This window comes from Neovison vison, chromosome 5, assembly GCF_020171115.1.
Source record: "Neovison vison isolate M4711 chromosome 5, ASM_NN_V1, whole genome shotgun sequence".
NCBI lineage: Eukaryota > Metazoa > Chordata > Mammalia > Carnivora > Mustelidae > Neogale > Neogale vison.
In genome coordinates, this window is record NC_058095.1 from 82,150,626 (window position 1) to 82,174,006 (window position 23,381).

At 38.1% G+C, this 23,381-nt stretch overlaps 1 protein-coding gene across 3 annotated transcripts in view; it reads right to left on the reverse strand.

The window, feature by feature from the left end:
* Positions 1–2,742: 2,742 nt before the first annotated feature.
* CENPJ (centromere protein J) overlaps positions 2,743–23,381 on the reverse strand; it is an 85,288-nt gene continuing 64,649 nt past the window's right edge. For all 3 annotated transcript variants that reach the window (XM_044249369.1, XM_044249368.1, XM_044249367.1), the window contains 6 exons: positions 13,904–13,968; positions 13,310–13,429; positions 9,526–9,666; positions 9,362–9,446; positions 9,120–9,240; positions 2,743–2,993 (listed from right to left, as the gene is read on the reverse strand). In XM_044249369.1, coding sequence (XP_044105304.1) covers positions 2,801–2,993; positions 9,120–9,240; positions 9,362–9,446; positions 9,526–9,666; positions 13,310–13,429; positions 13,904–13,968 — 725 coding nt within the window. In that variant the 3' untranslated portion in view covers positions 2,743–2,800. The remainder of the gene's footprint in view (positions 2,994–9,119; positions 9,241–9,361; positions 9,447–9,525; positions 9,667–13,309; positions 13,430–13,903; positions 13,969–23,381) is intronic.

Here is a 23,381-nt window from a genome sequence, read left to right on the forward strand (position 1 = left end):
AGTTTTCTGTTATGCATAAGCCATTTCAGGCTTATTTATCTTGACTTGTTCTGCAATAGTGATGGCCTTTTTTTCCTTACATGTTAAGCTGTCAGTAGTTGTTTGAAAGAGTTAATAAATACTTACTTTCAAATATTTTCTGGATTTACTTTATAATAATTTCATATTTTAGGCACATGAAAAAAATGTAGTTCATTTTATTATGAATGTATATTAAGTTTCAGACAGCAGACCTCTCAGTACATTTGAAGACTCCTGTAGTGCCCTTCCCCAGTTATTCTCTTCCCTGCAGAGATGAACACTGTTGTGACTTTGGTGTTTATTATCCTTACATTCTTATTTTTACTGCATATGAATGCATCCATAAAGCAAAGTATACTGCTGCTATATATATTTTTAATGAGTGTGCTATTGCACCTTTAATTTTCCCACTATTTGTGCTGTTTATCCATGTTGGTATGCTGAACTTTTTTTTTATTCACTTTCACTCTCCTGTCCATCTCTGCACATAATTCTGCTGATATTTAGGTTACCAGTTTTTTTTTCTCAATTACAAATATTCTCCTGTAGGGCCCCTGTGTACACATTATGGGTTTTCTAGTATATATACTTAGTAGTTTAACTTACTGGGTCATGGAGTAATTGCTTTCCAAAAAGTGGATTTACTCAATTTATTACCATCAGTAGTCCTTGGCATTGTGTGGTATGGCCACACTGTTATTTGACAGTATTGATTCTAATATTAAAAAAGTATCTCATTGCTACTATTAACATTGGGGTACAGATGGCCCTTCACGGTCGCCAAACTATGGAAAGAACCAAGATGCCCTTCAACGGATGAATGGATAAGGAAGATGTGGTCCATATACATTATGGAGTATTATGCCTCCATCAGAAAGGATGAATACCCAACTTTTGTAGCAACATGGACGGGACTGGAAGAGATTATGCTGAGTGAAACAAGTCAAGCAGAAAGAGTCAATTATCATATGGTTTCACTTATTTGTGGAGCATAACAAATAGCATGGAGGACAAGGGGTGTTAGAGAGGAGAAGGGAGTTGGGGTAAATTGGAAGGGGAGGTGAACCACGAGAGACTATGAACTCTGAAAAACAATCTGAGGGGTTTGAAGTGGCGGGGGGGTGGGAGGTTGGGGTACCAGGTGGTGGGTATTATAGAGGGCACAGCTTGCATGGAGCACTGGGTGTGGTGAAAAAATAATGAATACTGTTTTTCTGAAAATAAATAAATTGGGGAAAAAAAAGTGAATAGATTTATCAGTTCTAAAAAAATGAACATTTATGTCAAAAGCACACTAGTGCAAAATTAGAATTTGGGTTTCTCTGTAAAAAAATACTTTTCTTAGATTATTAACCTGTTCTTAATAAGAAATTATTTTTAGAAAAGGTTTTCTTCTTTATTTTTTAAGTAATTTGCCTGGAAAACATATTTTGTGTTTTAGAGTAATGCCCTGTGCTTCATGTGCCTTTATCAGGACTTTGATTACATAACAAAACCAAGTATTCTCAACTGTAAAAGATCTAAGTTATTTACACTAATATAATCGTGGGTATTTGCTCTCAAAATCTTTTATTGTCACTGTGGTTAAATAGATAATCCAAATTCTAGTTAATAAAATATTCAGAACATTTAATATTTTTGTCAAGTTCCCCCAAATCAAATTCTAAATAGAATATTTTTGATCCTGAACTAACTTTGAAAACTCCCAGAGAGTCCCTGAAAAATCTCAAATTAAATTTGATCTCACAACTTTGTGAAAGAGAGATGTTAAAGCAATTGGGTTTATTTTTAATTATGTAATTTATGTTAAATTATGTTCAATAAAAAGTGATGATAGAACTTTTTGGGTTACAATTGTATGGATATATGTTACTATTTTAAGTATTCTAGAAGTTCTATGATATTCATAAAATTTGTTAATACCTTCAAAAAAAAAGTGGGAGTCATTGCCAATATTACTGTATATTGCCCTTTAAGGGACTATACAACCTGTAATTATTATGTAAATTGATATGTAGATAACCTATCCTTCCTTCAAGGACATCTTGCTTCTGTCAACCTATACAGCTTTATAGATTTTAACATCAAGGTACCTGTCGTTGATCTTTAACACGAGCTCTAGTGATTTTTCCCACCCCCTCCATTCTCAAGTCTCCCATTTTAACCATTACATACCACCACAGTAAATGTTTTCTCCTGTGCTTATCTGTACTCACAGAATGAATTCTTCTACCTCTTTTGGTGTTTGATCTGTCTGTATTCATTCAGTGTTTTAACCTCCTATTCTATTACAACTAAAGAACCTCTTCAGTAGATAAAATGCTTTAATTTTAGAACTAACTGAACACAGTATATTCTGACTAGAGACATTCTCTTACTCCTCAAGTAAACTTTTTCTGCAAGTCCTTGTTTTATGGCTGATGTGCTCGTGGAATATCTGTGCTGTTTTATTTCTTGTACTTCTTGGCTTTTATAACCATCTTCAAAAGAAATGCCTCATTATTTTTGCCCATTCAGTTTATAACAAATAATGCTTTCCTTAGTCGTGCATTTAACTGTAGAAAGACAGGTGAATTAAAAATGAAAGCTGTTCTTGTACATTTCAAAGAATGTAAAAAGCTATGGTGTTTTATTTTATAATCCAAACAGTCTTTTCCATTTATATATATATACACACACACACACCATATATAAATTAAACCACAGTAACCACAAGAAATGTATTTTTTAACAAGAAAATCAGTTAGTGTTATTTCATGATTAGTCAGGCACAGGATCATTACAATTTTGTATCCATTAAAACATTACCATCCTTGTCTTTAACCCTTATTCGACCAGATGTATATTTTGTTTCTTGATGACCATTTGTATATACAGTTTTAACAGTGCCATCTGGATATTCCCGTCTCTTGAACTGGGCAGTGTGTAGTTCTCTTTGGCCATTATTAAACTCTATGATTTTGTTGCCATCTCTGTAAATTTAAAATAAAATTTAATTTCTTTAAATTATTAAATATACAATAGGAAAATGCTCTAAAAGTGGCTTTTTGATTCTGGCAGTTCTCTCCTTAGAACCTCCACTGGTCCTTTCCCTGCACAGTACCTTCTTTAAAAATTCTTTCCACCCTGTTTCTGCTTCAAGCTGACAGTTCCATTGACCAAATTAGCAATTAAATGTGCCCATGAAGGGCGCCTGGGTGGCTCAGTGGGTTAAGCCGCTGCCTTCGGCTCAGGTCATGATCTCAGGGTCCTGGGATCGAGGCCCGCATCGGGCTCTCTGCTCGGCGGGGAGCCTGCTTCCTCCTCTCTCTCTCTGCCTGCTTGTGATCTCGCTCTGTCAAATAAATAAATAAAATCTTTAAAAAAATTTAAAAAATGTGCCCATGAAAAGTTTTTTTTTTTTTTAAAGATTTTATTTATTTATTTGACAGAGATCACAAGTAGGCAAAGAGGCAGGCAGAGAGAGAAAGGAGGAAGCAGGCTCCCTGCCGAGCAGAGAGCCCGATGCGGGACTCGATCCCAGGACCCTGAGATCATGACCTGAGCCGAAGGCAGCGGCTTAACCCACTGAGCCACCCAGGCGCCCCCATGAAAAGTTTTTAATGAATTTATGTTTTCACTACAAAATGCTTAGGCTTTTTAACCTTATATGTATTCTGCCTCTAAGAAAAATTGGACATTATATTAAAATATGGCTTTCAGGGGTGCCTGGATGGCTCAGTCAGTTAGGTGGCTGCCTTCGGGCTTAGGTCATGATCCCAGGGTCCTGGGATTGAGCCCCTCGTCAGGCGCCTTGCTCAATGGGGAGACTGCTTCTCCCTCTGTCTGCCACTTCCCCTGCTCGCGTGTTCTCAATCTCTCAAATAAATAAAATCTTTTTAAAAATATAGATGGGGGTGCTTGGGTGGCTCAGTCATTAAACGTCTGGCTTTGGCTCAGGTCATGCTCCCAGAGTCCTGGGATCAAACCCCATGTCAGGCCCCCTGCTTGACAGGAAGCCTACTTCTCCCTTTCCATTCTCCCTGCTTATGTTCCCTTTCTTGTTGTGTCTCTGTCAAATAAATAAATAAAATCTTATAAATAAATGGTTTTCAGTTTTGACCTTTATCCTTTTCACTAAGTTATAAGCAGTCTGAGTGCTTGCTCTTTATCAGGTTGGAGAAGAGCATTTATATCCCTGGGAAGGGCCATAAATCAGACTTAAGACCCATTCTGAAGCAGTGCAACAAAGTATCTGTTAATCCCAAGTGGATTGCTTGATGTGTGTGCAGGACATTCAAACTGAATCTAAATCTTTATGTGCCGTTAAAAACACAAAGCTAGGCTACAGACTGTGAATCACCATTTCTCAACTCAGTAGTTTTTTGCTATTTTGGTTACTTCTCAGATTGTATGTGAATGTAATGGCTTTATGCCACATATAAGTGTTAGACCAAAAAGCCGTTTTGAGAGCCACTCTTTTATCAAGTGCAGCCCCAGGACCAGGGATGACAGCATCACCTGAAACATTAGTAGTAATGCAAATTATTGGGGTGGGATCCAGCAATCTGCAATTGAACAATTCTTCCAGGTGGTTTTAATGCACAGTGAAGTTGAAGAACCACTATAAATAAAAAATGCCAAAATAATCCTGAATGATCTGATATCTGGGATTTGCTTGAATATAGATGAAAAAAGACTAGCCACAAGTTAATATTTGTTGAAGATGAATGGATGGATACATGGAGTTTTTCATATTATTTTCTCTACTTTTTATTATAAAAAATTTCAAACTTAAGAGTTAAAAAAAAGATGGAAAAGTTTCTGAAATTGCTCAAAGTATAATTTACATATAAGATTTTCTTCAAGTTTTAGGAGAGATTGGTATTTATTTAGTTGAGAACCAAAGAAAGTTTCAAACCATGTTAAAGAAAAACACTACCATGAACATCAAAGTTCCTACATTATTTGAATTATTTTATTGTTGAATTATTATTATTTATAATTAATTATTAATTATAATTACTATTGAATTATTATAATATTGAATTATTTTATTGTTTTTACCATTTACTTTTTTTTTTGCTAACTTTCAATTACTGAACTCAAGTAGTTAAATGCACACTCTAGAAGAGGAGAGTACAAACTTAAGTAGGACAGATCTTCACTATGGTTTCAATTAAAATGGTGACTATGAAAAGCTCTGTATTGTGGACTTAAGAAGTCTCTAATTTCAAGAAATTTAACACTCAGAAGGATAAAGAAGTTGCTATTTTAAAGAATTGAGTCAGGGAGGCCAGAGGACTAAAATACTAATCAGGCAGGGACAGGGATACCCAGAAAATCAAAATATAAGAAGAGATACAGTCTAATTCAAATACTGCCATCATTGTTCGATTGTTCTTAAAAACTGATAGGGTAGCTTTCCTTCTCTGTGTCTTAAATATTTAGTTTTCATATTTCATCAAATTAATTTCTTTTTTAAAGATTTTATTTATTCGAGAGAGAAAGCATGAGCAGTAGTGAGGGGCAGAGGGAAAGGAAGAAGGAGACTCCACGCTGAGCAGGAAGCCCAATGGGGGGCTCAATCCCAGGACCCTGGGATCATGACCTGAGCCAAAGGCAGATACTTAACCACATGAGCCACCCAGGCACGCCACCAAATTCATTTCTGTACAAATACTTGCCATTCCCCTTTTGTGAAGTGCTATACAGAATTCCTTTAAGTTTCTAGGTTATAGACTATATATTAGAACCTATATGTCTCAGTTCTAAACTCCAAAATGCTGAACAGAAAAGAATATGCTATAGTTATGAGTATGCTCTCAAAGTGTGTCTCTGTATTCACTGATAAACTTTCTGAAATTCTGAATGACATATAAATGTTTTAAGATTTTAAAAATTCACTGAACCTCATCAAATCTATCTATGAAAGACCCACAGCAAATATCATCCTCAGTGGGAAAAAGCTTGCAGCCTTCCCATTGAGATCAGGAACAAGACAAGGAGGCCCACTTTCACCACTCTTGTTCAACATAGTATTAGAAGTCCTAGCAACAGATCAGTGGCTTTCTTATACACTAACAATGAAAATACAGAAAGGGAAATTAGAGAATCGATTCCATTTACTATAGCACCACGAACCATAAGATACCTGGGAATAAACCTAACCAAAAAGGTAAAGGATCTGTACTCAAGGAACTACAGAACACTCATGAAAGAAATTGAAGAAGACACAAATAGATGGAAGACCATTCCATGCTCTTGGATCGGAAGAATAAACATTGTTAAAATGTCTATACTGCCTAGAGCAATCTATACTTTTAATGCCATTCCGATCAAAATTCCACCGGCATTCTTCAAAGAGCTGGAGCAAATAATCCTAAAATTTGTATGGAATCAGAAGAGACCCCGAATCGCTAAGGAAATGTTGAAAAACAAAAATAAAGCTGGCGGCATCACGTTACCTGATTTCAAGCTTTATTACAAAGCTGTGATCACCAAGACAGCATGGTACTGGCATAAAAACAGACACATAGACCAGTGGAACAGAGTAGAGAGCCCACATAGGGACCCTCAACTCTATGGTCAATTAATCTTTGACTAAACAGGAAAAAATATACAGTGGAAAAAAGACAGTCTCTTCAATAAATGGTGCTGGGAAAACTGGACAGGTATATGTAGAAGAATGAAACTCGACCATTCTCTTACACCGTACACAAAGATCAACTCTAAATGGATAAAAGACCTCAACGTGAGACAGGAATCCATCAGAATCTTAGAGGAGAACATAGGCAGTAATCTCTTTGATATCAGCCACAGCAACTTCTTTCAAGATACGTCTCCAAAGGCAAAGGAAACAAAAGCGAAAATAAACTTCTGGGACTTCATCAAAATCAAAAGCTTCTGCACAGCAAAGGAAACAGTCAAAATAACAAAGAGGCAACCCACGGAATGGGAGAAGATATTTGAAAATGACAGTACAGACAAAAGGTTGATATCCAGGATCTATAATGAACTCCTCAAACTCAACCCACATGAAACAGACAAACACATCAAAAAATGGGCAGAAGATATGAACAGACACTTCTCCAATCAAGAAATACAAATGGCTATCAGACACATGAAAAAATGCTCATCATCATTAGCCCTCAGGGAGATTCAAATTAAAACCACATTGAGATATCACCTTACACCAGTTAGAATGGCCAAAATTAACAAAACAGGAAACAACATGTGTTGGAGAGGATGTGGAGAAAGGGGAACCCTCTTACACTGTTGGTGGGAATGCAAGTTGGTGCAGCCTCTTTGGAGAACAGTGTGTAGATTCCTCAAGAAATTAAAAATAGAGCTTCCCTACGACCCTGCAATTGCACTCCTGGGTATTTACCCCAAAGATACAGATGTTGTGAAAAGAAGGGCCATCTGTACCCCAATGTTTATAGCAGCAATGGCCACAGTCGCCAAACTATGGAAAGAACCAAGATGCCCTTCAACGGATGAGTGGATAAGGAAGATGTGGTCCATATACACTATGGAGTATTATGCCTCCATCAGAAAGGACGAATATCCAACTTTTGTAGCAACATGGACGGGACTGGAAGAGATTATGCTGAGTGAAATCAGTCAAGCAGAGAGAGTCAATTATCATATGGTTTCACTCATTTGTGGAGCATAACCAATAGCATGGAGGACAAGGGGCGTTAGAGAGGAGTAGGGAATTTGGGTAAATTGGAAGGGGAGGTGAACCATGAGAGACTATGGACTCTGAAAAACAGTCTGAGGGGTTTGAAGTGGCGGGGGGGTGGGAGGTTGGGTTACCAGGTGGTGGGTATTATAGAGGGCACAGCTTGCATGGAGCACTGGGTGTGGTGAAAAAATAATGAATACTGTTTTTCTGAAAATAAATAAATTGGGGAAAAAAAAAAAAAAACCACATTGAGATATCACCTTACACCAGTTAGAATGGCCAAAATTAACAAAACAGGAAACAACATGTGTTGGAGAGGATGTGGAGAAAGGGGAACCCTCTTACACTGTTGGTGGGAATGCAAGTTGGTGCAGCCTCTTTGGAGAACAGTGTGGAGATTCCTCAAGAAATTAAAAATAGAGCTTCCCTACGACCCTGCAATTGCACTCCTGGGTATTTACCCCAAAGACACAGATGTCGTGAAAAGAAGGGCCATCTGTACCCCAATGTTTATAGCAGCAATGGCCACAGTCGCCAAACTATGGAAAGAACCAAGATGCCCTTCAACGGATGAATGGATAAGGAAGATGTGGTCCATATACACTATGGAGTATTATGCCTCCATCAGAAAGGATGAATACCCAACTTTTGTAGCAACATGGACGGGACTGGAAGAGATTATGCTGAGTGAAATAAGTCAAGCAGAGAGAGTCAATTATCATATGGTTTCACTTATTTGTGGAGCATAACAAATAGCATGGAGGACAAGGGGTGTTAGAGAAGAGTAGGGAATTTGGGTAAATTGGAAGGGGAGGTGAACCATGAGAGACTATGGACTCTGAAAAACAGTCTGAGGGGTTTGAAGTGGCAGGGGGGTGGGAGGTTGGGGTACCAGGTGGTGTGTATTATAGAGGGCACGGCTTGCATGGAGCACTGGGTGTGGGGAAAAAATAATGAATAATGTTTTTCTGAAAATAAATAAATTGGAAAAAAAAAAAAAACCAGACACAGAGACCAGTGGAACAGTAGAGAGCCCAGATATGGACCCTCAACTCTATGGTCAATTAATCTTTGACAAAACAGGAAAAAATATACAGTGGAATAAAGACAGTCTCTTCAATAAATGGTGCTGGGAAAACTGGGCAGCTATATGTAGAAGAATGAAACTCGACCATTCTCTTACACCGTACACAAAGATCAACTCAAAATGGATAAAAGACCTCAACGTGAGACAGGAATCCATCAGAATCCTAGAGGAGAACATAGGCAGTAATCTCTTTGATATCAGCCACAGCAACTTCTTTCAAGATATGTCTCCAAAGGCAAAGGAAACAAAAGCGAAAATAAACTTCTGGGACTTTTTCAAAATCACTTGGAAATAGAAATTGAAATTTGGCAAATCTAGAAGCAAATTTAACAGAAATCATACCTTTGTACTCTTACAATTGTACCATCTGGAAAAATGCTTTCTTCTTCTCCATCAGGAAATAGGTTTTTGATAGTCTGGTCAGGAAATATGATTTCTTTTCTCCCATCTGGGAAATGTTTTTCTGTTTTAAAAAGTATTTACTGTAAGTATTTACTCCAAGTAATTAATACTTATTTACTATAAGTATTTAATTTTAAAGAAAGGAAAGTAGTTAACTAGGAGAGGGCAGAGCAAGTTTTTACCTATTTGTCCACTTGAGAAATGTAAGATTTCTAGTCCTTCTGGATAAGTAGTGTGAGTGGTCTGGGCAGATGCATAGTAATAGATCTGTAAAGACACAAAGTCAGTATGTGTTTTCTCTAGAGAGGTTTAAGCCATGGAGAAAAACATTCCTAGGGAAACTTACCACTCTCTCATCTGGCATGACCTGTTTCACATCACCATTAAAGAAAGTGACAGTGACAGTCTTTCCATCTGCACTCACTTCTTTTCGAGTTCCATTTGGAAACAATATAACATGGCACCCATTCTTGTAAACCTTTTCTACCTATCAAAACAAAACAAAACAAAACAAAAAAACACCAGATTATCAATAGATTTCCTCCAGACACATGACAAAAATATCCCTAATTCTCTTCCAAACTGCCTACTTTGAACTCTTTCATAATAAAAGGCAAAAACATCATCTCAAAACCATTGTCTCTGAGTATCAACAATTCACCATTCTTCTGTTACCTATTCCCCCAAAACAAACTCATTTTTTGCTGAGTTTTCTTTTTTTTATTAAGTATAGTTGATACACATTAGTTTCAGGTGTACAACATAGTGATTTTACAAGTCTGTATGTTGTGCTGTGCTCATCGCAAGTGTAGCTTTCCCATCTGTCACCAGATAATGCTATTAAGGTATCATCGACCATATTCCCTATGCTGTTCCTTTCACCCCCATGACTTACACATTCCGTAACTAGAAACCTATATCTCCCACTCACTTTGACCCATTTTGTCCATACCCCCACCCTACTCCCACTGGTAATCATCAGTTTGTTCTCTATATGTATAGTTCTGATTCTGCTTTTGGTTTACTCATTTGATTTTTTAGATTCCACATGTGAGTGAAATCATATGGTACTTAGTCGGACTTATTTCCCTTAGCATAATACCATCTAGGTACATCGTGTTGTAGCAAACAGCAAGATCTCGTCTTTTCTTATGGCTATGTAATATTCCACTGTATGTGTGTGTCTGTGTGTGTATACACACCTTATCTTCCTTATCCATTTGTCTATCAATGTACACTTAGGTTGCTTCCATACCTTGACTATTGTAAATAATGTTGCAATAAACTTAAGGGCACATATATCTTTCTAAATTATTGTTTTTGCTTCCTTCAGCAAATACTCAGTAGTAGAAAAGTGGTATTTCTATTTTACTTTTTTTTTTCTATTTTAACTTTCTGAGGAACCTCTGTACTGTCTTCCACAGTGGCTGCACCAGTTTGCATTCCCATCAACAGTATACAAGGGTTCCTTTTCTCCCCCATTCTAACACTTGTTATTTGTCTTTTCGACTATTAGCCATTCTGACAGGTGTGACATGATAGCTTATTGTGGCTTTGATTTGCATTTTCCTGATTAGGGATGTTGAAATTTTCATGTGTCTGTTGGTCATCTGTATATCTTCTTTGGAAAAATGTCTGTTCAGATCCTCTGCCCATTTCTTAACTGGATTATTTGGGGGGGGTTGTGTAGTTCTTCATATATTTTGGATACTGACACCTTATCATATATGTCATTTGCAAATATCTTCTCCCATTCAGAGTTGCCTTTTTGTTTTATTGATGGTTTCCTTTGCTATGTGCAAAAGCTTTTTATTTGGGTGTAGTCCCAATAGTTTTACTTTTGTTTCTCTTGTCTTAGGACACCTATCTTGAAAAATGTTGCTAGAGCTAATGTCAAAGGGGTTATTGCCTGTGCTCTCTTGTAGTATTTTTATAGTTTCAGGTCTCACATTTAGGTTTTTAATCTCTTTTGAGTTTGTTTTTGTGTATAGTATAAGAAAGTGATCCAGTTTCATCTTTTGCATGTAACTGTCCAGTTTTCCTAACACCATTTATTAAAGAGACTGTCTTTTTCCCGTTGTCTTTCTTGCTTCCTTTGTCATAGATTAACTGACCATAAGAGCATGGGTTCAGGGATACCTGGATGGCTCAGTTGGTTAGGTGTCTACCTTTGGCTCAGATCATGATCCCAGGGTGCTGGGATTAAGCCCTACATTGGGCTCCCTGCTTGGTAGGAAGCCCACTTTCCCTCTATTCTCCCCTGCTTCTGCCCTCTCTCTCTCTCTCTCTCTCTCTGTCAAATAAATAAATAAAATCTTTAAAATAAAACAACAAAAACCTGTCCTCTTTAAAAAAAAAAAAAACAACAAAAAAACGTAAAACAGGCCTCTCTGTTCTGTCCCATTGATCTGTGTGTCTATTTTTGTATCAGTACCATACTGTTCCATTACTACAGCTTTGTAATACAACTAGAAGTCTAGGATTTTTTCTTTCTTAATTGCTTTTGATATTCAGGGTTTTTATTTTATACATGCGTATTTTAGTATTATTCTAGTTTTGTGAAAAATGCTGTTGCCATTTTGATAGGGATTGCACTGAATCTGTAGATAGTTTTGAGTAGTGGACATTGTAACAATATTCATTCTTCCAATCCATGAGCATGGAGTATCTTTCGATTTGATTCTATCACCTTCAATTTCTTTTCTGCTGAGTTTGTTTTTTTTTTTTTTTTAAAGCAAACCACAGATATCATGTCACATGTAAAACACTTCAATTGATTTAAGGGTAGGTTTATAATATAACCAAATCATTACTGTCCCTAACAAACTGTTATTCATTCACCATATTTTAACTTCCATGTTGTTTCCCCTATATTCACAAAATAGACTTTTTACAGTTTATTTGAATCAGGATCAAAATATGGTCCAAAAACAACACTTGATGACATGTCTCAACCTTTAACATTCCCCTCCCTGCCCCTTTTTTAATGATGATTACTTATTGAAAGAACTGGGTCACTGAACATGTAAAATTTCCCAGATTCTGGAGTTGGTCGACTGCTTTCCAATCATGGTGTCATTTAACATGTTCTTGTATGCCCTATACTTCCTGAGAAAAAACTAGTAGTTACAGCTAAGAGGCAATGAATAAAGTCTAGTTGAATTATTCTAATAAGAATACTTTCTGCAAACTGCTGAGAGCTTCTTACGGCTACACATTCAGAAGTGCAGTATGTGACTGTCCTCATGACTGCAAGACCAACGGGGTCACATCAGTTAGATCTGCCATGAAGACCCAACAACCTCTCATCTAGGAGTTCAGTGCTTATTCATGACAGCTGCTTAGATCCCTTATTTCATAAGGGATCATCATCACAGTGATGATTCTCAAATTTTCTCATTCCTTTCCCATTTATCAGCAGAATTCTCAAAAAGAAAACCTTTTCCCACCAACAATCTGTTACATGAAAGCAGGACTTGTACAGGAAAAGTCTATAATTACTTCCTTCTACTACTGTTCTTTTGTCCTTCCCTCACTCCTCAAGACTAGTAGTGAGACTAGCAGTGAACTTTGGCCTTAAAATTTCAATTAAAATAGGTCAAATTAGGGTATTTGGAAAAGTAGATTTTCTATAAACCTGAGGGAAAATTACCTCATCCCCTCCCTGCTAACAAACCTGTTTATGGCCCTTCCCTTTTTAGTCTTTCTTCTAGCTGGAACACCCAGCCAGGCAGTATCCTGCTCAAAAATTTCCTAAACACAAAAATAAAACTGTGTAGCTGGAGGTGGACAGAAAGGCTGCAGGAAGGGTAAACCTTGAATGGAAGCTTTTAAAAAGTACCAAAGATGACACTTTTTAGCTATGTTTAGAGGAAGAACAGCGTTTAAACAAAGGAAGTATATTCCTTCTTTTGCTGTATCTCTACACTAAAAATGGCAACTAAATGCATGTGTGTGTCAAGCATTTTTAGGAGTCCAGAGGCTCAAACTAAGGTCACACTCCAAGGAACTACAGTTCTTAAGTGTCCTCAACAGTGTTAAAGACCAATTAACTTAGAATCTAAGTGTTCCAACTCTACTTTAACCTGTATTTCTTACAGTATTCATTATTTTTTTAAAAAATTTTTAACCTTTCCATCAGGATGACTGATTTCTCCCTGAATTTCTTCTTTTTCCTCTTTTTTGTTGTCCTTTATACATGCAGGATCTGGGAAGTCCACTGGTTCGGGAGGCTCCCTGGGTGAGGCAATCTGTAAGGACAAGATGTTCTCTTTTCATCTGTCCTAAAGGACATGTTAATCACATTTCAAGCAGCTAAAACTCACATTTATTTCCAAATGCCAGGTTCTACTATTATAGGATTCAATGACTAATGACTAGCATTTGGTGTTCTATAAAAAACATTCACAATGTTAAGTAAAAAACATCCTTCATAGGCACACCTCGGTAGGTCACTTAAGCGTCTGACTCTTGGTTCCAGCTAAGGTCATGATCTCCGGATCGTGAGATCAAGCCCCAAGTCAGGCTCCACACGACTGCACAGAGTCAGCCTGAGATTCAATCTCTCCCTCGCCTTATGCCCCTCCCCCTCACACCTCTCAAATAAATGAATAAAATCTTTTATAAAATCCTCCTTTATAAATGGTTTAGAAACTTAAATAACTAACTAATAACTAAGCCTGAGTGATGTATGCTTAAATATATAAAAATATAAAGATATTTACTTGTCCCTTATCCGAACTGCCTAAATCGCGATGAGGCACAGGCTTGGATCTTCGAGATAGATTGCCTGTTAGAATATAATTGTCAAGAGTTAATTTTAAGATTTAATTGAAAGTTTTAAATTTACTTAGTATTATGGTCAAACATTTCCTTAGTTCATATCCCCTTAAGAACTACTGTCCTAAGGGGCATTAGAGAGGAGTAGGGAATTTGGGTAAATTGGAAGGGGAGGTGAACCATGAGAGACTATGGACTCTGAAAAACAGTCTGAGGGGTTTGAAGTGGCGGGGGGGGGGTGGGAGGTTGGGGTAACAGGTGGTGGGTATTATAGAGGGCACAGCTTGCATGGAGCACTGGGTGTGGTGAAAAAATAATGAATATGTTTTTCTGAAAATAAATTAATTAGGAAAAAAAAAAAGAACTACTGTCCTTTACCCATTAAGGTATTCTTAATATTTTTGTTACCAATTTATAGGAGTTTATTAATGAGTTTCAGATATTTACTAGGCACTTAAATCTGTGTGACTAAGAAAGACAAAGACAATATCTATTTTTGAGAGTTTACAATCTAGAGGAAGAGATAGTTGTTCAACTAACCTAACAGATGAACCCAAAGTTATTTTGGAAATAATCACAAGGACTTTAATTAGAGGCTTAACAAAATAACTGGGTATTTCATTAAAATCTAGACCTAACTGCTGTGTTCTAAACTTTTTAGATTGACTAGCACACCAATAATATACTGTATTAGTAATACATTATTATAAAATAAGCATACACACAAATCAACAACAAATTAATGTTAAATGTATGTTAAAATGTATGTTAAAAAATACATTGAAGTTCTAATATTTTCTTCCTATATACCAATAGTCATATTATGAACATTCCTGATTTGAAAGTTTTCAAGTACGTGCCACTGGATGCTACATGGAGAACACGTAGAGAAGAAGAAGAAAAGCAGAGTCCATTCAGGAGGTTGGCAGGCATCTGAGGCGGCTTGTTTGGCACCCAGTGAGAAAGAAAGTTTTAAGTGCACTTTGTTAGATCACTGATAGGTCTTATAGGTCCCAAAGAGCCAAGTTATCAGCAGTTTCATACGGTTCAACCTACTTAATTGACTCAGAAAATATCAACACCAGGAGGTTTAGTTTAGAAATCCTTTGGAGTGTTTTGGCTTGGCCAATTAGGTGGACAGGAGACAGGTTCTGGGCATGAAAGGAGTGTTCTGTTTTGATATGATAAAGGACGAACTGCCTCCACCTCCAAGGTGCAAAGTAAGCTCTAAAAAGGACTAATATCCCCATTTTACAGGTGAGGAATCCAAGGCTAAGGTTAAATAACATGCCAGAGTAGTCAACTAATAAAGGGAAACCAGGATTCAATCCCATCAAGCTTAATTCTCTCAAGCTGTTCATGAGCAGTAACTTGAAGCCTCTAAGCTAAACACCCCCTGGGAGGTCCAGGAAAAGTGAGCAGCATGGAGCTCTGACTCCTACGGCTGTGTTTACCATTCTGAGCACTGTATAAACATACTTTATAAATTACATATAATATAAATTTAAGAAAGATTAAATAGCTATAGATATTAGGAATAGCTATAGATAATATAGCTTTAGGAATAGCTATAGATAATATAGAAGGATATGTTTATGACTTCAAGACAGGGAAGACTTAAGAGGCACTACCTATAAAGGAAAAAAACTAAAACCCAACAGTGAGTAAGAATTTGAGGAATTTGGGCGCCTGGGTGGCTCAGTGGGTTAAGCCGCTGCCTTAGGCTCAGGTCATGATCTCAGGGTCCTGGGATCGAGTCCCGCATTGGGCTCTCTGCTCAGCAGGGAGCTTGCTTCCTCCTCTCTCTCTCTCTGCCTGTCTCTCTGCCTACTTGTGATCTCTCTCTGTCAAATAAATAAATAAAATCTTTAAAAAAAAAAAAAAAGAATTTGAGGAATTTGGGGGAACTTTAAGGTACTATCAAGCATCGAAGCAGCATAAGTCATTCCTTTTTTCTCCCCATTTTATTTTTTTTAAAGATTTTATTTCTTTATTTGACAGAGAGAGATCACAAGTAGGCAGAGAGGCAGGCAGAGAGAGAGGAAGGGAAGCAGGCTCCCCGCTGAGCAGACAGCCCAATGCAGGACTCGATCCCAGGACCCTGAGATCATGACCTGAGCCAAAGGCAGCGGCTTAACCTACTGAGCCACCCAGGCGCCCCTTTCTCCCCATTTTAAACAACTTATTAGACCTCCATAACTGAATAAAAGTGCCTCAGCACCTTACACCAACAGATCTAGGAGGATTCTTGCCTACCTGTGCATCCAAAAATAAGACCTCAATTAGGGATGCAGCTCCAGGAGTTGGTGAACCTACCTCACTCCCACTCACCACAACTGGAAAAGAAACCCAGAGAGCTATAAACATTGGCAGATACCCAAAGACAAGAGAGAAAATGTAGAAATCTAGTCTGCCTGAAGGGAGATTCTAGCATACCACTGGAACAGGCCAGAGATGAGTTTAGACACAGAGTAAAGAACTTGCCAGAGCTGCTCCCCTCCCCAGGGTGACACTGCATACTAGGTTGTTTGGCAGTGGCAGTCACAACCTTCCCAAAGGAAGCAGTAGAAAGCAAAAGCAATGAGTGACTGCCCAGCTAGCTCAGTTATGTGGGTTGTGGCTACAGAAAACTCTATCTCTTGGCAGTACCCAGATTTCTGAGGAAGGACCCCCATGACTTGGGGAAGGAACGAGAAAGGGAAGGAAGCATACTAGAATATCAAAGAGCATTAGAGGAACGTGGTCCCTGCTGTCTGCTTCAGCACTTCAATAGAAGTCACCCACAGGACTCTGGTAGGATCCCACTCAAGGATCTTCCCTTAGGCCCAAGGGTACCCTCAAAGTGCAAGTGCTAAACCCAAACCTCTCCAACTCTGCTGCCAGTTCCTTGTGTGTCCTCCCAACTACATCCAAGAAAGCAAGATCTGGTAGGCAGGGAGCATGCTCAGAAAAGAGGCCACAGTTGGTGGGCAGGGTTACAAATTTGAGCTATCATACCACCTTCTGGAATACAGAAGAAAGATTTCCAATAGCCAGCCTGGTGAACTGTAAAAACCAAAGAAGTCATAAAAACTAAGGAGGATCTGCTATTTCAAATGTGATAACAGAAGTCCATAGCTATAAACAGTATTAAAAAATCAAGGAAGGGGGCGCCTGGGTGGCTCAGTGGGTTAAAGCCTCTACCTTTGGTTCAGGTCATGATCCCAGGGTCCTGGGATCGAGCCCTGCATTGGGCTCATTGCTCGGCAGGGAGCCTGCTTCCCCCTCTCTCTCTGCCTGCCTCTCTGCCTGATTGTGATCTCTGTCTGTCAAATAAATGGATAAAACCTTAAAAAAAAATCAAGGAAAAATGACATCACAAAAAGAAAATAATAATTCTCTAGCAACCAAACTCAAAGGCATGAAATACTGCAATCTAACTGATAAAGAACTCAAAATTGTTTTCTATGAAAAAATCCACCAAGTTACAAGAAAACCCAAGACAATTCCATGAAATCAGGAATAAATTAATAAACAGGAGTTCTTTATAAAAGACTAAAATTATAAAAAAGAGCCAAATTCTGAAGGGGAAGAATTCAATGAATGAGATGAAGAATGCAAAAGAGAGCATCATTAGCAGACCAGACCACGTGGAAGAAAAAAGTGACTTAGAGAACAGGAATACAGAAATAATATAGTTAGAAGAGAAGCAGGAATGGAGATTTTAAAAGAGTGAAGAATACCAACAAGAGGTATGAGATTCCATCAGAAAGGCAAATACTTGGAAGAACTGGGGTTCCAGAAGAGAAGGAGAAGGGAGCAGAGAGTTTATTTAAAGAAATTACTGCTGAGAACTCCCAAACATGAGGAAGGATTTGAACAAACAAGTCCATGAAACTAATGGGATACCCTATTATCTCCATGTGAGAAGATCTTCTCTAAGATCAAAAATTAATCACAAAGAATCTTAAAGGGGTACCTGGTGGCTCAGTCAGTTAAGTGTCTGCCTTTGGCTCCGGTCCCTCAGGTCATGATCCCAGAGTTGTGGGATCAGGCCCTGTGTTGGGCTCCCTGCTCAGAGGGGAGTCTGCTTCTCCCTCTCCCTCTCCCCTTGCCCCTCCCCCTGCTCATGCAAAATCTTACTAATACATAAAATCTTTTAAAAAAAGGAGAGGGACAAGAAAGGCAGCCAGAAAAAAAAAAAAAAAGTAACCTACAAAAAGAAAATGAAACAAAAAGCCAAAACCCATAGGACTAGCTGGATTTCTCAGCAGAAACTCTACAGGCCAGGAGACAGTGGAATGACATATTCAAAGTGATAAAATACAAAAATTGCCAGCCAAGAAATATTTTTATCTAGTAATCCTTCAGATATGAAGAAGAAATAAAGGCTTTCTCAGATAAACAAAAGCAGAGGGAGTTTAATCACCTGCCTTGCAAGAAATGCTGAAACAAAAAGAGGCTAATCAGCAACATGAAAACGCACAAAAGCACACAACACAATGGTAAAGACGAAAAATTTATAAACGAATATAGAAAACTTCATTCTACAATAGGATGCTGTATTAAACACAACTATAGTATAAAGGTTAAAGGAAAAGAATATTAAAATAACTATCACTCAATGGTAAAAAGCTAAAAGCTTTTCCTCTGGTATTAGAACAAGGCAAAGAGGCCCACTCTTGCCATTTTTATTTGACATAAAATTGGAAGTCCTAGCCACAGCCATTAGGCAAGAAAAAGAAATAAAAGGCATCAAATTGGATAGAAAGTGTCACTATTTGCAAACAACATGACACTAAATTTAAGACACCCTTAAAGACTCAACCAAAAAAAAACAAAAAACAAAAAACAAAAAACTAAGAATAAATGAATTCAGTAAATATATAGGATAGAAAATTAACATAAAGGGACAACTTGAGGGGCAACTGGGTAGCTCAGTTAGTTGCGTCCAACTATTGATTTCAGCTCAGGTCATGATCTCGGGGTTGTGGGATGATGCCCCAAATTGGGCTCCTCACTGAGCATGGAGTCTGCTTAACAGACTCCCACTTCCTTACCCCTTGCCACGCCCCTGCTCGTGCTCTCTCTCTAAAAAACAAAACTAGCTGAGTTTCTATACACTAATAACAAGCTAACAGAAAGAGAAATTAAGAAAAAAATCCCATTTATAATTACATCAACAAGAATGAAATATCTGGAAATAAATTTAACCAAGGAGGTGAAAGACCTGTACCTGGAAACTTACAGTTTCCAGACAGTGATAAAAGAAACTAAAAATGACACAAATATGTGTGTGCTGATGGGAAAAATTAAATACACACTGTGCACATGGTAAGAATTAAAATGTCCATAATACCCAAAGCAATCTACAGATTTAGTGCAATCCCCATCAAAATACCAATGACAGTGTTCACTCAATTAGAACAAAGAATCCTAAAATCTGTATGGAACCACAAAGGACCCCCAAAAGCCAAAGCAATCCTGAGAAAAAAGAACAAAGCTAGAGGCATTATAATTCCTGATTTCAAACTATACTGTAATATAGTAATTAAAATAGTATGGTAGTGGCATAAAAATAGTACTGGCACAGACCCATGGAACAGAACAGAAAGCCCAGAAATAAATCCTCACATGTACGATCAATTAATATTCAACAAAGGAGCCAAGAATATTCAACAAGGAAAGGATAGTCTCTCCAATAAATGATGCTGTGAAAACTGAACACATGCAGAAAAATGAAATTGGATCTCTATTTTTGACTAAAGACTTTCATAAAAAACCTGATACCATAGAAATTCTAGAAGAAAACAGAGGGAAGGAGCTCCTAGACACTGGTCTTAGCAATACTTTCTCTTTTTTTAAAATTTTATTTATTTATTTGACAGACAGAGATCACAAGTAGGCAGAGAGGCAGGCAGAGGGAGAGACGAGGAAGCAGGCTCCCTGTCGAGGAGAGAGCCTGATGCGGGGCTCAATCCCAACACCCTGGGATCATGACCTTCCTTATTCCAAAAGCACAAGCAACAAAAGCAAAAATCAACAAATCAAAAATCAAAAACATCTATAAAACAAAAGCAACAATTAACAAAATGAAAAGGCAACCTAAAAGGGAAAATTTTTGCAGACTATATATCAGATAATACATACAGAAAGAACTCTTATAACTCAGTAACAAAAACAAAACAAAAACTATGATTGAAAAATGGGCAAAGAGACTTAATAGACATTTTTCCAAAGAAGACATCCAAATGGCCAACAGTACATGAAAAGATGCTCAACATCACTAAGCATCCAGGAAATGCAAATCAAAACCACAAGATATCACTTCACACTGTCAGAAAGGCTATCATCAAGAAAACCTGAGACATGGGAGGAAGCAAGCTGGCTGAGGAGTAACAGACTAAAATATCATTAGGTCTCAGGAGTTCAGCTAGATGGTTATCAAACCATTCTGAACATCTACAAACTCAATAGGAGATAGAAGAGAAGAGCAGCAATTCTAGGAACATAAAATCGACCACTTTCTGGAAGGTAGCCTATGTGGAGAAGTGAATCCGAAGCAACGGGAAGATAGACTACGGGGGGAGGGGCCGGCTCCCGGCAAGCAGTGGAGCAGCGGAGCACAAAAGCAGAACTTTTAGAAACCTGCTCCAATGAGGGACATCGCTCCAGAGGCACAGTATGGTCCCAGGACCCACGGGGTCAAAGACAGACCAGGGGTGTCTGAGCGCAGCAGAGCTGCCAGGTATCAGAGAAGGGAAGCTGGCTACAGAGACAGAGCCAAGGAGTGAGTTCTCAGCTCAGGGTTACCTTAAACCATGATCCAAGGCACAGTTGGGCCGCTGCTCATGGAGTTGCAGATGGGGAGAGACCCCCTCCTTCCTCCTCTGGGAGGAGCGGTGAGGGAGTACATGGCAGGAATCTGCTGGATTTGGAGACTCCAAACGGGGCCGTGGTCACAGATAGAAACAATTGGTCACAGTCCAGGTGAGCTTGGAGTACAACCGGAGACCAGGAGATGGGAGGGACTGAATGTTTTTCTCTGAAGGTGCACTGAGGAGTGGGGGCCCAAGCTCTCCTCCCCTTGGGGCTGGAGATTGGGAGGCCGCCATTTTCATTCCCATCCTCCAAAGCTCTACAGAAAGCATTCAGGGAACAAAAGCTACCAAGAGCGAACTGGAGCAGACTACTTAGCCTGACCCCTGGCAAGGGCGCTGCAATTCCACCTTGGGCAAAGACATTTAAGAATCACTGAAACAGGCCCTTCCCCCAGAACATCAACAAGAACATCCAGTCAAGACGAAGTTCACCAATCAATGTGAACTGAGGAAATTCAGAGCTAGGGGAAAGCAATACTTAGAATTCATTGCTCTCTTCCCACGATCCTTTAGTCTTGCAGAGTTAAATTTTTTTAAATTTTCTTCTTATTCTGTTTTTTTAACTGTTCCTCTATCCTCTAGTGTCGATTTTTAACTCTTTTATCTTAACAATACCTTTTTTTAAAAAATCTTCTTCAAGAAATTAAAAATAGAGCTTCCCTATGACCCTGCAATTGCACTCCTGGGTATTTACCCCAAAGACACAGATGTCGTGAAAAGAAGGGCCATCTGTACCCCAATGTTTATAGCAGCAATGGCCACAGTCGCCAAACTATGGAAAGAACCAAGATGCCCTTCAACGGATGAATGGATAAGGAAGATGTGGTCCATATACACTATGGAGTATTATGCCTCCATCAGAAAGGATGAATACCCAACTTTTGTAGCAACATGGATGGGACTGGAAGAGATTATGCTGAGTGAAATAAGTCAAGCAGAGAGAGTCAATTATCATATGGTGTCACTTATTTGTGGAGCATAACCAATAGCATGGAGGACAAGGGGCGTTAGAGAGGAGTAGGGAATTTGGGTAAATTGGAGGGGGAGGTGAACCATGAGAGACTATGGACTCTGAAAAACAATCTGAGGGGTTTGAAGTGGCAGGGGGGTGGGAGGTTGGGGTACCAGGTGGTGGGTATTATAGAGGGCACGGCTTGCATGGAGCACTGGGTGTGGGGAAAAAATAATGAATACTGTTTTTCTGAAAATAAATAAATAAATAATAATTTTTAAAAAATAAAATAAAATAATTAATTAATTAATTTTTAAAAAATCTTCTTAAATTTTCATTGCTATAGTCATATTTTATCCCTTCGTGTATTTAACCTTATTTTTTTAATGCATATAGGCTTTTTTTCTTTAAACTTTTGGAATGCAACTTCTTCAAATATATCAAAATATACCCTAAATCTAGCACATGGCTTTCTAGTCCCCACCCTGATCACATTCTCTCCTCTTTTTTTTCTTTTTCCCACAAACTTATCTTATCAGTTCCTTTTTTTACATCTTTTTTTAAAAGATTGTATTTATTTATTTGACAGAGAAATGTCACAAGTAGGCAGAGAGGCAAGCAGAAAGAGAGAGGGAAGCAGGCTCCCTGCTGAGCAGAAAGCCCGATGCAGGGCTCGATCCCAAAACCCTGACATCATGACCTGAGCTGAAGGCAGAGACTTAACCTACTGGGCCAACCAGGTGCCCCTAGAATCATTTTTAATTTCCATCTTTACAGTCATATTCCATTCCTTAATCATGTTTGCCCTTATTTTTCTATATATATGTTTTTCTTTCTATATAATTTTGGTAGGTAGTTTCTTGTAAGATACCAGAATACACCCAAAATCAAGTGGGTGGCTCTGTTCTATTCACCAGTCTAATACATAGATATTTTTTATTTTTTATTTTTTAATTATTATTTTCCCCCTTCCTTCTCCTCTCAGTTTCGGGTCTCTTCTGATTTGATTAGCTTTTATTTTTCTGGGGTCTTTGCCATCCTTAGTATTTAGTATTTGATTCTCTCATTTATATATTCTTATCTAGATAAAATGACAAGTCAGAAAAGCTCACCATGAAAAAAAGAACAAGAGGCAGTACTGACGGCTAGCGACTTAATCAATATGGACATTGATAATATGTCAGAATTAAGAGTTCAGAATGACAATTATTACGGTACTAGCTGGACTCAAAAAAGGTATGGAAGATATTAGAGAAACCCTGTCTGGAGATATAAAAGACCTTTCTGGAGAAATAAAAGAACTAAGATCTAACCAACTTGAAATAAAAATAGCTATTAATGAGGTGCAATCAAAAATGGAGGCTCTCACTGCTGGGATAAACGAGGCAGAAGAGAGAATTAGTGATATAGAAGACCAAATGACAGACAATAAAGAAGCTGAGCAAAAGAGAGACAAACAACTACTGGACCACGAGGGGCAAATTCAAGAGATAAGTGATAGCATAAGACGAAACCGTATTAGAATAATTGAGATCCCAGAGGAAGAAGAAAGAGGGGGGCTGAACGTATATTGGAGATAATTATTGTAGAGAATTTCCCTCATATGGCAAA